This window comes from Scyliorhinus torazame, chromosome 9 (assembly GCF_047496885.1).
Source record: "Scyliorhinus torazame isolate Kashiwa2021f chromosome 9, sScyTor2.1, whole genome shotgun sequence".
NCBI classification, from domain to species: domain Eukaryota; kingdom Metazoa; phylum Chordata; class Chondrichthyes; order Carcharhiniformes; family Scyliorhinidae; genus Scyliorhinus; species Scyliorhinus torazame.
Genome location: NC_092715.1, coordinates 123309107 through 123324268, shown reverse-complemented (window position 1 = coordinate 123324268; position 15162 = coordinate 123309107). Strand labels below are relative to the sequence as shown.

General features: G+C 42.2%; 1 protein-coding gene and 1 long non-coding RNA gene across 5 annotated transcripts in view; one reads left to right on the top strand and one right to left on the bottom strand.

The window, feature by feature from the left end:
- The window catches only part of LOC140429457 (coiled-coil domain-containing protein 112-like), a 51960-nt gene that overhangs the window by 23493 nt on the left and 13305 nt on the right, over nucleotides 1-15162 (top strand). For 2 of the 4 annotated variants that reach the window (XM_072516481.1, XM_072516480.1), the window contains exons 4-5: nucleotides 1068-1157; nucleotides 5806-5881. The exons of 1 other annotated variant lie outside the window; for it this stretch is intronic. In XM_072516481.1, coding sequence (XP_072372582.1) covers nucleotides 1068-1157; nucleotides 5806-5881 — 166 coding nt within the window. The remainder of the gene's footprint in view (nucleotides 1-1067; nucleotides 1158-5805; nucleotides 5882-15162) is intronic. One more of the 4 variants, XM_072516482.1, reaches the window with a different exon arrangement.
- Nucleotides 4735-15162, bottom strand: part of LOC140429458 (uncharacterized) — a 34672-nt gene continuing 24244 nt past the window's right edge. The window contains exon 3 of the long non-coding RNA XR_011949094.1: nucleotides 4735-7804. This is a non-coding gene — a long non-coding RNA (uncharacterized lncRNA). The remainder of the gene's footprint in view (nucleotides 7805-15162) is intronic.

Here is a 15162-nt window from a genome sequence, read left to right as displayed (position 1 = left end):
CTGCTAAAACTGCCCAGTATGTCAGGATCATCCTGGAATGCAAAGATAATGCCTAGTTCCTTTACTGCAAATTATCTTAAACGCCATCTTCTGTTTCTTCCAACCTCACCTCCAACAATGGGCAGCACGGTAGCATTGTGGATAGCGCAATTGCTTCACAGCTCCAGGGTCCCACGTTCGATTCCGGCTTGGGTCACTGTCTGTGCGGAGTCTGCACATCCTCCCTGTGTGTGCGTGGGTTTCCTCCGGGTGCTCCGGTTCCTCCCACAGTCCAAAGATGTGCAGGTTAGGTGGATTGGCCATGCTAAATTGCCCTTAGTGTCCAAAATTGCCCTTAGTGTTGGGTGGGGTTACTGGGTTATGGGGATAGGGTGGAGGTGTTGACCTTGGGTCGGGTGCTCTTTCCAAGAGCCGGTGCAGACTCGATGGGCCGAATGGCCTCCTTCTGCACTGTAAATTCTATGATTCCTTTTTCTGTCTTGTTGCTGCCCAAATCGGTGTCAGTATTTCCTGGAACTCCCAAGTTTGAAACTCTCCAGTCAAGATATCTATCCTTGCCATAGTTCCGAAACTATGCTGCTCAAAGTCACAAATTACATACTGTGCAACTCTGGCAAAAAATAACCATCTCTTCTGTCCTTCAAGATCTGTTTCTAGACTTTTACATGGTTGACAGCACCTATTTCCTATTTCTGAAACCCCACATGGCCTTAAAACACTGAAATATCTGGGCTCATCTAATTCTGACATCATTAGCATTCCTGATTTTAATTGCTTCGCCATTGGTGGCTGTGCCTTCAGATGCCTAGACCCTCAAATCTGGAATTCCCTCCCTAAAATGCTTCAATTCTCTACTTGTCCTCCGTTAAATTGCTCCTTCAAACCAACCTCTTTCACCAAGCTCTTGGTCATCTGCCCTTTGTTCCTCCATCTGGCTTAGTGTCAGAATTTGTCTTATACCACTCCTCTGAAGTGCCTTGAGATATTTTATTACTTTTTAATGTGCTGTAGAAGTATAACGTTGTAAATTTAATTATAATTTCTTGTTTGAATTTTATTTACACCAGAAATGAAGGTTCAACGGCATCTTGCCAAAATACATCACAATGTGAAGAGATTCCAGAGCCAGCTAATGGATGTCAAGCCCACTCCAGAATGTATGTACAGCGTATCTCAGAATTGTTATAGGGCAGAAGGAGGCCATTTGGCCCATCGTGTCTTCACCAGCTCTCCAAATGAGCAGCCTGGCTCAGAGCCATTCCCCTGCCTTTTTTCCATTCATATTATTTTTATTTAAGTAATCATCTAATGCGCCCATGAATGCCTCAATTGAACCTGCCTCCACTATACTTCCAGGCAATGCAATCCAACCCAAAACCACTTGTGGTGTGAAAAAGTTTTTCTCGCTTCACATTTGCTGCTTTTGCAAATCACTTTAACTGTGTGCCCTCTCGTTCTTGATCCTTTTACAAGCAGGCCCTTCATGATTTTGAACATCTCTTTCAAATCTCTTCTTCACGTTCTTCGCTCCAAGGTGATCAATCCTAACCTCTCCGATCTTTCCTCCTAACTGAAGTTTCTTATCCCTGGAACCGTTCTTGCAAACTTCTTGTGCACTCTTTCCAATGCGTTCACATCCTTCCTACAGTGTGCCACCCAGAACTGGACACAATATTCCAGCTGATGTCTAACTAATAATGCAACCAAGTATATATGTTTATCTATGATTGTGATTATGTACTATATAATATACTCCGTAAAGCTGTGCAGAAGTGCTTTAGGTCTTTTGTACCAGCAGTATGGGAAGATACTTCTGTGGAGTATAATTGCTGGCAAGGACCAGTCGAGCCAAGTGGCCTATTTCTGTGCTGTAGATAAGAGAATCTTGAACATTGGTCCACCAGAAGTTTTAAAGGGTACTTTGAAATCAGCATCTTTTTAAAGAATTGCATTGCAATTTCCAGACATTTATTTGGAGTGCATTTCTTGAAATTACATGCTCCCAGCATAGAGCTGACAAAGAGAAATAAAAAAGTGCCACTTCACTGCCACTGATGTTGAAGGATAAGAAACCCCGCCCCTCTCCTCCCTCAGATCTCTTACTGACAGTTGGCTGTGCTTTGTTTTCTGGTTGTGAGGCATGTGGCAAGCCACATGGTATATGCTCTCCTGCCTGCTATGATTAAATTGAGCAAATTAAGAAACAGGGCTATGGAGTTTCATGTTCACCTTGTGAGCTAACTTTTTTTTCAAGTATTTTTTTCATGGAATGTGAGCATTGTTGGCAAGGCCAGCATTTGTTACCCATCCTTCCGTAGGTACACCCAAAGTGTTGTTAGGAAGGCAGCTCCAGGGTCCCAGGGACCACAAAGCAGCGGTGGTGTAGTTCCAAGTTAGGATGGTGTGTAGCTTGGAGGAAAACGTGTAGGTGGCAGTATTTCAGTGGGTCGGCTGCCCTTGTCCTTCTAGGTGGTAAAGGCCATGGATTTGGAAAGTGCTGTAGAAGGAGCCTGGAAGAATTGTTGTGGTGCATCTTGCAGATGATACACACTGCTGCCACTATGTGCTGGTGGTGGAGGGAGTGAATATTTAAGGTGGTGAATGGAATGCCACTCAAGTGGGCTGCTTTATTCTGGATGATGTCAAGCTTCTAGTTTTGTTGGAGCTTCACTCATCCATCTAAGTGGAGAGTTTTCCATCACACTTGTGTACCTTGGAGATGGTGGACAGAATTTGTGGAGTTAGGAGGCGAGTTACTCATTGCAAAATTCCCAGTCTCTGACTTGCTCTTGTAGCCACAGTATTTCTATATCTGGTCCAAAACGGTTTCTGGTCAATGATAACCCCAAGGTTGTTGACGGTGGGATTTAGCAATGGTAATTCTGTTGAATATCAAGGGGAAATTGTTAATTTTCTCTCCTTGTGGATGGCCATTCTCTGACACTTGTGTGACGCAAATGTCACTTGCTACTTGTCAGCCAAAGCCTGATTGTTGTCCAGGTGATGGGCTTCAACTGCTTTAGTATCTGGGGTGTTAACGAGTGATACTGAACAGTGTGCAATCACCAGCGAACATCCCAATTCTGAACCTTTATGATGGAGAAATGGTCATTGCTGAAACAGCTTAAGTTGGTTTGGTCTAGGACACTGACCCGAGGAATTCCAGCAGTGATACCCTGGGGCTGAGATCATTGGCTTCCAACAACCACAACCTGTGTTGGATATGACTCTTAACTGATGGAGAGTTTTCTCCCTGATGGGCTGAGATTTCACCAAATAGTGTGGATGATTATACAGCTGACTTAACCTTTTTGCCTTGTACTCATCAGGACACTTAAGAATACCAGTATAAGGGGAAACAACCATTTATACTTAGCAAAATGTGCTTTTTATTTCGTTCTTGGGATGTGGGCGTTGTTGGTTGTCAGCACTTGTTTCCCATGCCTAATTGCCCTTGAGTGGCTAGCTAGGCATTTCTGTGGGAGCAGTTAAGAGTCAGCCACATTGCTGTAAGCTAGAATGGGTAAGGATGGCAGATTTCCTTCCCTGAAGGACATTACTGAATCAGATGTTTTTTTATGACAATCGACAATGGTTTCATTAGTCGTCATTCGACTTTTCATTCCAGATTTTTATTGAATTCAAATTTCACCATCTGATATGGTGGGATTCAAATCCAGGACCCCAGAGCATTACCCTTGGATTACTAGCCTAGTGACAATACCACTATGCCGCCTCCCCATGCTACCTCGTATTCATTTGTGTTGAACTTCATTTGCAAATTATTTTCCCATTCTACAAGTTTATTAATATCCTGTAATTTGTCACATCCCCCCTCAGGAATTAATATTTTTGCACCTCCCCAGCCAATTTGCTGTCATCTGTAATTGTAATCAACAGTAGTCCTGATATGAATCCTCGTGGAACATTACTTCTCACCTTCTGCTATGTTGAATAATTACCCTGCATTCCCACCGTCTGTTTTCTATCTTGCCTGCTTGTAACCCCCCCCCCCCCCCATTATGTATTTTCTGACTTCATTCATCAGTCTATAATGGAGTACCTTATCCAAGGTTTTTCTTTCAAAATCTAAATGGATTATATCACTGCATTACTATTGTTTCCTCTCTCAATTACTTTTTCAAAGAATTCAGTAACAAAATATTTCACAGAATCCGTGGTGTAGAAGGAGACCATGCAGTCCATCAAGCCTGGAGATTGTTCATTATTCATTATTGTATTTGATGTTTTTAGAGGTTCTCTTATTCTCTCCTTTAGTAAGGATGCCATTATTTTTGCAATCACAGATGTTAATAATTTCCGTGACATTTTATCAGTACTCTGGCACTAATTCTTTTTTTTGACTAATTACTAAATATGTGTAGTTCATTTTCTTGTTTACATAGTCACTGCTTACTCTGTTTTATACTATATTTAGCTAGTCAACATAGATCTAAGACCTACCAATCCCTACTTTTACCTTCTGCAGCCATTTCTTGAAGGAGAAGGTTGCAACAGTCTGGACAACTGACCAGGAACAACTGAGACATCAGTGCTGTTTTAAAATTGTGTCATGAATTGTACTTCCACAGTTGACTTCCAGATTACTCCCAAACCAAAGTGCTCTCTACTTCTATGCTGTGCTTCATCTCTTGGTGAGAGCTGTGAAGTTTGGATTCTATTTTGTGAGGTTTGACCTATGTCTAGCAGTTAGAATACTGTAACATTTCAGGATTATTTTGGCCATTTTTTATTACAGAAAGAGCAAGTTTATTACTTTTAATATTTCTTTCATGAAGACAAAATATATTCTCAATTTGTTTTCACCAGACATTTAGACAAAGGATGGTTAATGTAGTACAGGAAGTTGGCTAATTCAGACACCAAACAATATGCAATTAGTTGTGTCAGTGTTCAAAGAATACCTGGTGATGTTTCACAAAGCTGTTTAATATTGGTCAAAGATAAATAGGGCCAGGCTTTCTTTGGTGAATAGGACTGGTGAGGACATTTTGTTTTTGCAATAGAAAAGTTGCAAAATACAAAGTGCTCAGATGAGGATAGGAGGTAGCAGGGAAATTAGATGCTCTGAGCTGTGGGCCAGAATTCCAAGGGACTATTGTGTTTTAAATTAAGAGAAACGATTCACTGACTTGTGGCGACATTGCACAATGAAATAAAGCAACTTATCAATTTGTATAAAACTTCATTTTGCTAAATGTCCACTCTGTCATCAGAGTGCTTAAACAGTTAACTTGTGCATAAAACAATAACTGTCCAAATCACAGTGCATTACACTGTTACACATCAATATCAAGTCAACCCCCCAAACATAAGGCCCTCAGATTGCTTCAGTAACTGACTGATGCCACTGACATCAAGGTAGTTCTACAGCAGCCTGAATTTCTAACAAATGCATCAACCGACTTGTCTACCAAAGTTCTGTGGAATTTAGGATTCTAGTTTATTTTTAATTATCCTGCTGTTGTGGTCCCTTTAATTCTCCTGATGTTGTGGTCCCCAAACCTAGTTTTAAAGCTTTTAGGAGGTCAGTGTTGATGGCCTTGTGATGATTCTTCACCACCTTGTGCTTCCCTGATACAGAAATGCTCAGTTTCATTTTGGTATTTCCTACTTCAGTGTAGCTGGAATTGGATTATTTTACCTAATGCTGTGGTCTGTTTGTTTAAATAATTTCAAACTTCTCTCTTTTACAAGTATTTAGTTCACTCATACAACTATTACCAGTCGTGGTATTTGCTCTCGATGTATTTACTAATGGATTAAAAAGTGTGATTTTCTCAGTTATAGAAAAGTTGAGAGAAATAATGGAAGAAGTTGAAAATGCAATCAGTGTCTTTAAAGAAGAACAACGGCAGATGTAAGTCCTTAAATGTCTGAACTTCCAGCACCACTACAACAATTCAGAGCTTCTAGTGACTTTGCAGTTAGATGTGTTAATGCTTTGGCTGATTTCAAAATTGAAATTACAATGAAAGTCAGAATTTCATCTTTGAAACTGATATTTCAACCCTGAAGTCTCTGCATATAGTATTTGTTATAACCTAGTAAAGTCCCATACATTTCCTTTTCCGTGGATGCATTTTTCAATATTTGTAGAAAAACTTCACATTTACAAGCATAAAAATGAGTTCCATGGTTGCACGGGATTTTGGTGCCACTTTGTCATGGTTATCAGGATTTCAGAATTTAAATCCTTGGGGATCTGGAACTTTTGTACTTATTTCCATTTGAACTGTGGAAACAAGCCAGCAATACAATTAGAAATGACAAATGTAGATTGTGTCTTGAGAAATTTCTAAAACTAGGACGAAGAACATGTCTGCCATTGGTTATGTAGAGCTGGGAGATATTTGAGTTGATAAAGGGACCATCTCCCCTGGCTTATCCCTGTCCTGTCACCCAGTCATACCAGCTTTTTTCCCTTTCCTTTGAGGAATTTTGAATCCTCCACCTGCTCTAACCCACCACTATTCCTATCCCTCCTTCCTCTGCTGAGGAAGTTTAATGAAATGCTGTAGAGGAAGTTTGCATCAGAATCCACCAATTTCCACTGGTCACTATGCATAAATATGGCACGGAGTGCAGTATGGATGGTTGGCAGATGGTGTTTGTAGTGTGTAAAACCGCTTGTTAGATTACAAGTTTAAATATCTAAGTTCAATTTCAGTTAGCATAAAATAACAGCAAGCTTAACTGTCCAATCCTTTGAAAATTTAGAATTCTCTTCACCTATTCAGTTTTGCTTGAAGCAATTGTTTCGGAATGACTTCCCAACCTGCTGGAAGAGCAAAGAATCTGGTTTCTTCCACTTGGACATACATGACGTGGCAGCACAGACATTGCAGTATAAAAGGATCCATGATTACTTATGAGATGACCAGAAAGCTTGGATTAGCTGATTGTAGTATAGAATTGGGTCAGGTTCACCAATGCAGGAATGGGTTCAGGCTGAGGTGGCAAAAGACATAAAAACATCCTATGTGTATATTGTATATACACATACACATATATGTATACATTTTATATGTATGTAAATTTATTTTTAAAATTACATCTAGAATTGTACCATAGAGCTGCATTTAATTATAATTTAAATATATATGTATGAACATACAAATTAGAAGCAGGAGTAGGCTATTTGGTCCCTCGAGCCTGCTGCGTCATTTAATAAGATACTGGCTGATCTGATTGTGCCCCTAATGCAGGATCCCATCTACCCCGATAACCTTTGAATCCCTTGTTCGTTAAGAATCTACCTAACTCTGCCTTAAAACCATTCAATGACCATGATTTGGGGAAGATTGCTCTCAAAGTTTCATGACCCTCCGAGAAATTCTCCCCATCTCCAATTTAAATGGGTTTTAGAAAAACAAAGGTAGTGTTAAGGGATTTATGTTTGTATTGGTAAACATTAGAAATAAGGTATAGTTTTAAGTGGGTTTAATTTAATGGTTGTATACCTGGGAGGATAAAACCTAGATTTAGATTAATGTTGGACAAAATTGTTTGTATATTTGGATTTGAATTATTGTCACGTGTACCAATGTATTGTTCTGCGTGCAGTTCCATACATGAAAAAACATAGGATATACAATAAATACACAATGTAAATACAGAGACACAGACATCAGGTGAAGGATACGGAGTGTAGTACTACTCAGTAGAGACGATGCGTGGAGAGATCAGTTCAGTCCATTATAGGGTCATTCAGCAGTCTGATAACAGCGGGGAAGAAGCTGTTTTGAATCTGTTAGTGTGTGTTCTCAAACTTTTGTATTTCCTGCCAAATGGAAAAAGTTGGATGAGTGAATAACCCAGGTGGGAGGGGTCTTTGATTATGCTGCCCGCTTTCCCAAAGCAGTGGGAGGTGTAGACAGAGTTAATGGATGGGAGGTGGATTGGCGTGATGGACTGGACTGTGTTCACGATTCTCTGTAGTTTCTTACCGTCTTGGGTCGAGCAGTTGCCATACCAAGCTGTAGTGCAGCAGGTAGGATGCTTTCTGTGGTGCATCTGTATAAATTGGTAAGAGTCAATGTGGACATGCTGAATTTCCTTAGTTTCCTGAGGAAGTATAGGCGCTGATGTGCTTTGGTCGTAGCGTCGCCGTGCATGGACCAGGACAGATTGTTGGTGATGTGCACACCTAGGAATTCAAAACTGTCAACCATCTCCACCTCGGCACCATTGATGCAGGCAGGGGTGTATACAATACTTTGCTTCCTGAAGTCAGTGACCAGCTCTTTAGTTTTGCTAATGTTGAGGGAGAGATTGTTGTTGTTACGCCACGCCACTAGGTTCTCTATCTTCCTCCTGTACTCGCACTCATCGTTGTTCGAGATCCGACCCACTACGGTCGTGTCATCAGCAAACCTATAGATGGAGTTGGAGCCAAATCTTGCCACACAGTCGTGTGTGTGTGTGTGTGTGTGTGTGTGTGTGTGCAGGGATTATAGTAGGGGTCTAAGTACACCGCCTTGCAGGGCCCTGGTATTGAGGACTATCGTAGAGGAAGTGTTGTTGTTTATTCTTACTGATTGTGGTCTATGTGTCAGGAAGTTGAAAACTGGGCGGTGCAATGGTTAGCACTGCTGCCTGCAGCGCTGAGGACCCGGATTCGATCCCGGCCGCTGGTCGCTATCTGTGGAGTTTGCACATTTTCCCGTGTCTGCATGGGTTGCATCCCCACAACCCAAAATGTGCAGGTTAGGTGGATTGGCTACATTAAATTGTCCCTCAATTGGAAAAAGAAATTGGGTACTCTAAATTTAAATTTTTTAAAAAAAGAAAAGAAAAAGGAAGTTGAGAATCCAAAATAAATGCCTTTTTTTTGTTAAAATTAATTTATGGTCCTGTGACTCTGTTCCTCTACGTTTCATTAGAAAAAAGTAGAAGTTATGTTTTTTTGAGCCAGGGTTCCACTCTGGGATCTGCCTGTGCAGTTATAACGTCAACAGGGATTGTAACATGGGAGTCCTCTTATTTTTAAATTGTATACCTTCGTTCAAGTCTCTCTCCCACGAGGGGAAACATCCTTTTAACGTACACCCTGTCAAGTCCCTTTAGAATCTTCAATGTGCCAATAAGATCACCTCTCACTCCACAGGCCCAGCCCATCCAACCTTTCCTGATAAGATAATGTACCTTGCCCCCAATCCCAGACATCAGCTAACATACAAAATAGGAGCAGAAGGCTATTTGACCCCTTGAGCCTTTTCCGCTATTCAATGAGATCATGTCTGAACTGTTTGTGTTTCAAATTCAACATTCTGATCTACCCCCACCCCACCAATAACCTTTGATTCCCTCTTTCCTAACCAGATACTATCTACCACAGCCTTAAAATTATTCAATACCCAGTCTCCACCTCCTTCTGAGGCAGAGAGTACCAAAGTTGCACAAATGATTGAGAAAGGGCGACCCCTAATTTTAAAACTGTGCCCCCTAGTTCTGGACTCACCCACAAGAAGAAACATCCTTTCTACTTCCATTGTCAAGACCATTCAGGATCTTATATGCAGGAGACTGGGTACTTCAAGCAAATCCCCCCCTCACTCTTCTGTGCTCCATTGAAAACATGTCAAGTCTGTCCAATCTTTCCTTATAAGACAACCTGCTTATTCCAAGTATCAATATAGTAAACCTCATATAGTAAACCTCCTAAATGCCTCCAGCAGTAAATATTCATTTACACCTTTCCTTAAATAAGGAGACCTAAACTGCACACACTACTCCTGATGTGGTCTCACCAATGCTCTGTATAACTAAAGCATAGCATCCTTTTATGGTTCAACTTCTCTCAAAATAAAGAATAGCATTCCATTAGCTGCCTTAATTATTTGCTGCATATGCACTTTCACTTTTTGTGACTCATGCATCTAGACCCCTCTGCATCTCGGAAATCTCAGACGTTCTCCTTTTAAGTAATACTCTGCTATTTTTATTCCTCCTACTATAGTGAGCAACTTCACATTTCCTACATTATACTCCATCTACCAGATTTTTGCCCACTTAATCAACCAATCTACATCCGTCCTTTGTCCTGCTCACAACATATTTTCTTACCTATTTTTGTGTCATCTGCAAATTTTGCTACCGTACCTTCACTCCCCTCATCTAAGCCACTGATATAAATTGTAAAAGTTTGAAGCCCGAGCACAGACTCCAATCGTTACATCCTGCCAGTCAGAAAAACACCCATTTATGCATACTGTTTTCTGCCAGCCGACCAATCTTTTATCCACGCTAATATGTTATCCCCTACACCATGGGCTTTTATTCTCTGCAATAACCTTTGATGTGGCACCTTATTACATGCCTTCTGGAAATCCAAGTACAGTACATCTATAGGCTCCATGTTATCCATAGCACATGTTAATGTAACCTGTTCTCTGGTTGGTTCCAGAACGTGCTGCTCTATTAATAGCACTTTTAAGAACTCCTCAACCAGGCTACGACTGCCAATTTGATTTTTCCAGTTTATATGTAGATTAAAATTACCCCCTGTATTTTTATCACAAGCACCCAATATTTCTTCTTGTATACTTTGTTCTATGCTGTGGTTACTGTTAGGGGGTCTGGAGACACTTCCACTAGTGACATCTTGCCCCCTACAATTCCTCATCTCCATCCAAACCAATTCTATATCGTGATCTCCTGAACCAAGGTCATCTCTAACTATTGCACTAATGCCACCTTTGATTAACAAAGCTACCCCTCCATCTTTGCCAAGCTGCCTATTTTCCTTGAATGTCATATGCCCCCAAATTTAAGGAACGAATCCTTGTCATCTTTCAGCCACATCTCTGTAATGTTTAATAGATCATATTTATTTACTTCAAAGTACTCTACCCATTCATTTACTTTGTTATAAATGCTACATATGTTCAGATCCAGAGTCTTTAGTTTTGTCTTTTTGTTATCTTTGTAACATCTAGCCTTGGCTGTTAATATACTCGGAGTTTTTTCTCTCTGCCCTTTTCTTGCCATTCTCTGACTCTCATTTCTCATATTACTATTTTGCTTTTCTGCCTTGACTCTACCCCTTGATTTGATCTCCTACTCTTTCCCCCCCCCCCCTGTTGAATTTAAAGCCCTCCCTACTTCCTTAGTTATGCGGTGCGCAACAGTGAGCTCCAGATGTGGTCTCACTAACGCCCTATACAACTGTAGCAAAACATCCTTACTTTTAAGAACAAAGAAAAGTACAGCACAGGAACAGGCCCTTAGGCCCTCCAAGCCTGCGCCGACCATGCTGCCCGTCTAAACTAAAATCTTCTACACTTCGGTGTCCGAATCCCTCTATTCCCATTCTATTCGTGTATTTGTCAAGATGCCCCTCAAAAGTCACTGTCGTCCCTGCTTCCACCACCTCCTCCGGCAGTGAGTTCCAGGCACCCACTACCCTCTGTGTAAAAAAACTTGCCTAGTACATCTCCTCTAAACCTTGCCCCTCACACCTTAAACCTATGCTCTCTAGTAATTGACCCTTCTACCCTGGGAAAAAGTCTCTGACTATCCACTCTGTCTATGCCCCTCATAATTCTTCAGACCTCTATCAGGTCGCCCCTCAACCTTCTTCGTTCCAGTGAGAACAAACCAAGTTTATTCAACCTCTCCTCATAGCTAATGCCCTCCATACCAGGCAACATCCTGGTAAATCTCTTCTGCACCCTCTCTAAAGCCTCCTGATAGTGTGGCGACCCCCAGAATTCAACACTATACTCCAAGTGTGGCCTAACTAAGGTTCTATACAGCTGCAACATGACTTGCCAATTTTTATGCTCAATGCCCCGGCCAAGCATGCCATATGCCTTCTTGACTACCTTCTCCACCTGTGTTGCCCCTTTCATTGACATGTGGACCTGTACTCCTAGATCTCTCTGACTGTCAATACTCTTGAGGGTTCTCCCATGCACTGTATATTCCGTACCTGTGTTAGACCTTCCAAAATGCATTACCTCACATTTGTCCGGATTAAACTTCATCTGCCATCTCTCTGCCCAAGTCTCCAGACGATCTAAATCCTGCTGTATCCTCTGACAGTCCTCATCGCTATCCGCAATTCCACCAACCTTTGTGTCGTCTGCAAACTTTCTAATCAGCCCAGTTACATTTTCCTCCAAATCATTTATATATATATATACGACCAGCAAAGGTCCTAGCATTGAACCCTGCAGAACACCATTAGTCACAGCCCTCCAATCAGAAAAGCACCCTTCCATTGCTACTCTCTGCCTTCTATGGCCTAGCCAGTTGTGTAACCATCTTGCCAGCTCACCTCTGATCCCGTGTGACTTCACCTTTTGTACCAGTCTGCCATGAGGGACCTTGTCAAAGGCCTTACTGAAGTCCATACAGACAACATCCACTGCCCCATATTATGAGCCAGGATATAGAGAACCCCAAAGTGTAGCATGGAGTTCACCTGACCCACAACTTTTATAGTGAACACCTTAGCAACCATCAATTCAAATACAACCCCCAAAGAATACAACACTAAGTAATCCTTAATAACTTCCCAAACAACATCCAGAAGACAAAAGAAACACATTGTAACAGAAGCACATTAGGTTTACATTTACTACTGAGAACATTTATAATTCTGAATTCACCAAATGATCAAGAGATCGGTCTTTTATGGCAGAGAGATCAACAGTACACCTGCTCTACCTGGCTTCAGCTCCAACACTGAAAACGAAACTAAAACACACCCTGCAGCAAACAGCCTAAAACGAAAGTAAAAAGCTGACAGACAGCCCCGCTCCACCCACTCTCTGACATCATTGCAGTAGTAAACACCCATTTCTTAAAGGTACTCTACAGATATTTATATACACATCCATTTATAAACACCCATTTCTTAAAGGTACTTTCACATCACACCTACCTGCATCAGTCATCTTTGTGACCTCCTCGAAAAAAAGTTATTAAGACACGACCTCCCCTTCACAAACCGTGCTGCCTCTCGATAATACGTCCAGTCTCGAAGAATTCTCTCCAGTAATTTCCCTACCACTGACGTAAGGCTCACCGGCCTGTAGTTCCCTGGATTATCCTTGCTACCTTTTTTAAACAAAGGAACAACATTGGCTATTCTCCAGTCCTCTGGGACATCACCTGAAGACGGTGAGGATCCAAAGATTTCTGTCAAGACCTCAGCAATTTCCTCTCTTGCCTCCTTCAGTATGCTGGGGTAGATCCCATCGGGCCCTGGGGCTTATCCACCTTAATATTTTTCAAGACGCCCAACACCTCGTCTTTTTGGATCTCAATGTGACCCAGGCGATCTACACACCCTTCTCCAGACTCAACATCCACCAATTCCTTCTCTTTGGTGAATACTGATGCAAAGTATTCATTTAGTACCTCGGCCATTTCCTCTGGCTCCACACATAGATTCCCTCCCCTGTCCTTCAGTGGGCTAACCCTTTCCCTGGCTACTCTCTTGCTTTTTATGTACGTGTACAAAGCCGTGGGATTTTCCTTAACCCTATTTGCCAATTACTTTTTGTGACCCCTTTTAGCCCTCCTGCCTCCTTGCTTAAGTTCCTTCCTACTTCCCTTACATTCCACACAGGCTTCGTCTGTTCCCAGCCTTCTAGCCCTGACAAATGCCTCCTTTTTCTTTTTGACGAGGCCTACAATATCTCTCGTTAACCAAGGTTCCCGAAATTTGCCACATTTATCCTTCTTCCTCACAGGAACATGCCTGTGTATAGTGTTCAATTCTGGTCGCCACACTACCAGAAGGATGTGGAGGCTTTAGAGAGGGTGCAGAAGAGATTTACCTGGATGTTGCCTGGTATGGAGGGCATTAGCTATGAGGAGCGGTTGAATAAACTCGGTTTATTCTCACTGGAACGACGGAGGTTGAGGGGCGACCTGATAGAGGTCTACAAAATTATGAAGGGCACAGACAGAGTGGATAGTCAGAGGCTTTTCCCCAGGGTAGAGGGGTCAATTACTAGGGGGCATAGGTTTAAGGTGCGAGGGGCAAGGTTTAGAGTAGATGTACGAGGCAAGTTTTTTACAAGAGGGTAGTGGGTGCCTGGAACTCGCTACCAGAGGAGGTGGTGGAAGCAGGGACGATAGTGACATTTAAGGGGCATCTTGACAAATACATGAATTGGATGGGAATAGAGGGATACGGACCCAGGAAGCGTAGAAGATTGTAGTTTAGTCGGGCAGCGTGGTCGGCACGGGTTTGGAGGGCTGAAGGGCCTGTTCCTGTGCTGTACTTTTCTTTGTTCTTTGTATGCCGGTCCTGAATTCCTTTCAACTGACATTTGAAAGCCTCCCACATGTCAGATGTTGATTTACCCTCCAACATCCGCCCCCAATTTAGGTTCTTCAGTTCCTGCCTAATATTGTTATAATTAACCTTACCCCAATTTAGCACATTCACCCTAGGACCACTCTTATCCTTGTCCACCAAGACTTTAAAATTTACTGAATTGTGGTCACTGTTCCTGAAATGCTCTGCTACTGAAACTTCTACCACCTAGCCGGGCTCATTCCCCAATACCAGGTCCAGTACAGCCCCTTCCCTAGTTGGACTATCTACATATTCTTTTAAGAAGTCCTCCTGGATGCTCCTTACAAACTCTTCCCGTCCAAGCCCCGAGCACTAATTGAGTCCCAATCAATATTGGGGAAGTTAAAGTCTCCCATCACAACAACCCTGTTGCTTTTGCTCCTTTCCAAAATCTGTCTACCTATCTGTTCCTCTATCTCCCGCTGGCTGTTGGGAGACCTGTAGTAAACCCCCAACATTGTGACTGCACCCTTCTTATTCCTGGTCTCTACCCATATAGCCTCGCTGCCATCTGAGGTGTCCTCCCGCAGTACAGCTGTGATATTCTCCCTAACCAGTAGCGCAACTCCTCCACCCCTTTTACATCCCCCTCTATCCCGCCTGAAACATCTAAATCCTGGAACGTTTAGCTGCCAATCCTGTCCTTCCCTCAACCAGGTCTCTGTAATGGCAACAACATCGTAGTCCCAAGCTCGAAGTTCATCTGCCTTACCTCATATACTTCTTGCATTAAAACATATGCACTTCGGGCCACCAGTCCTGCTGTTTTCAGCAACATCTCCCTGTCTGCTCTTCCTCAGTGTCATACTGGCTCTATTCCC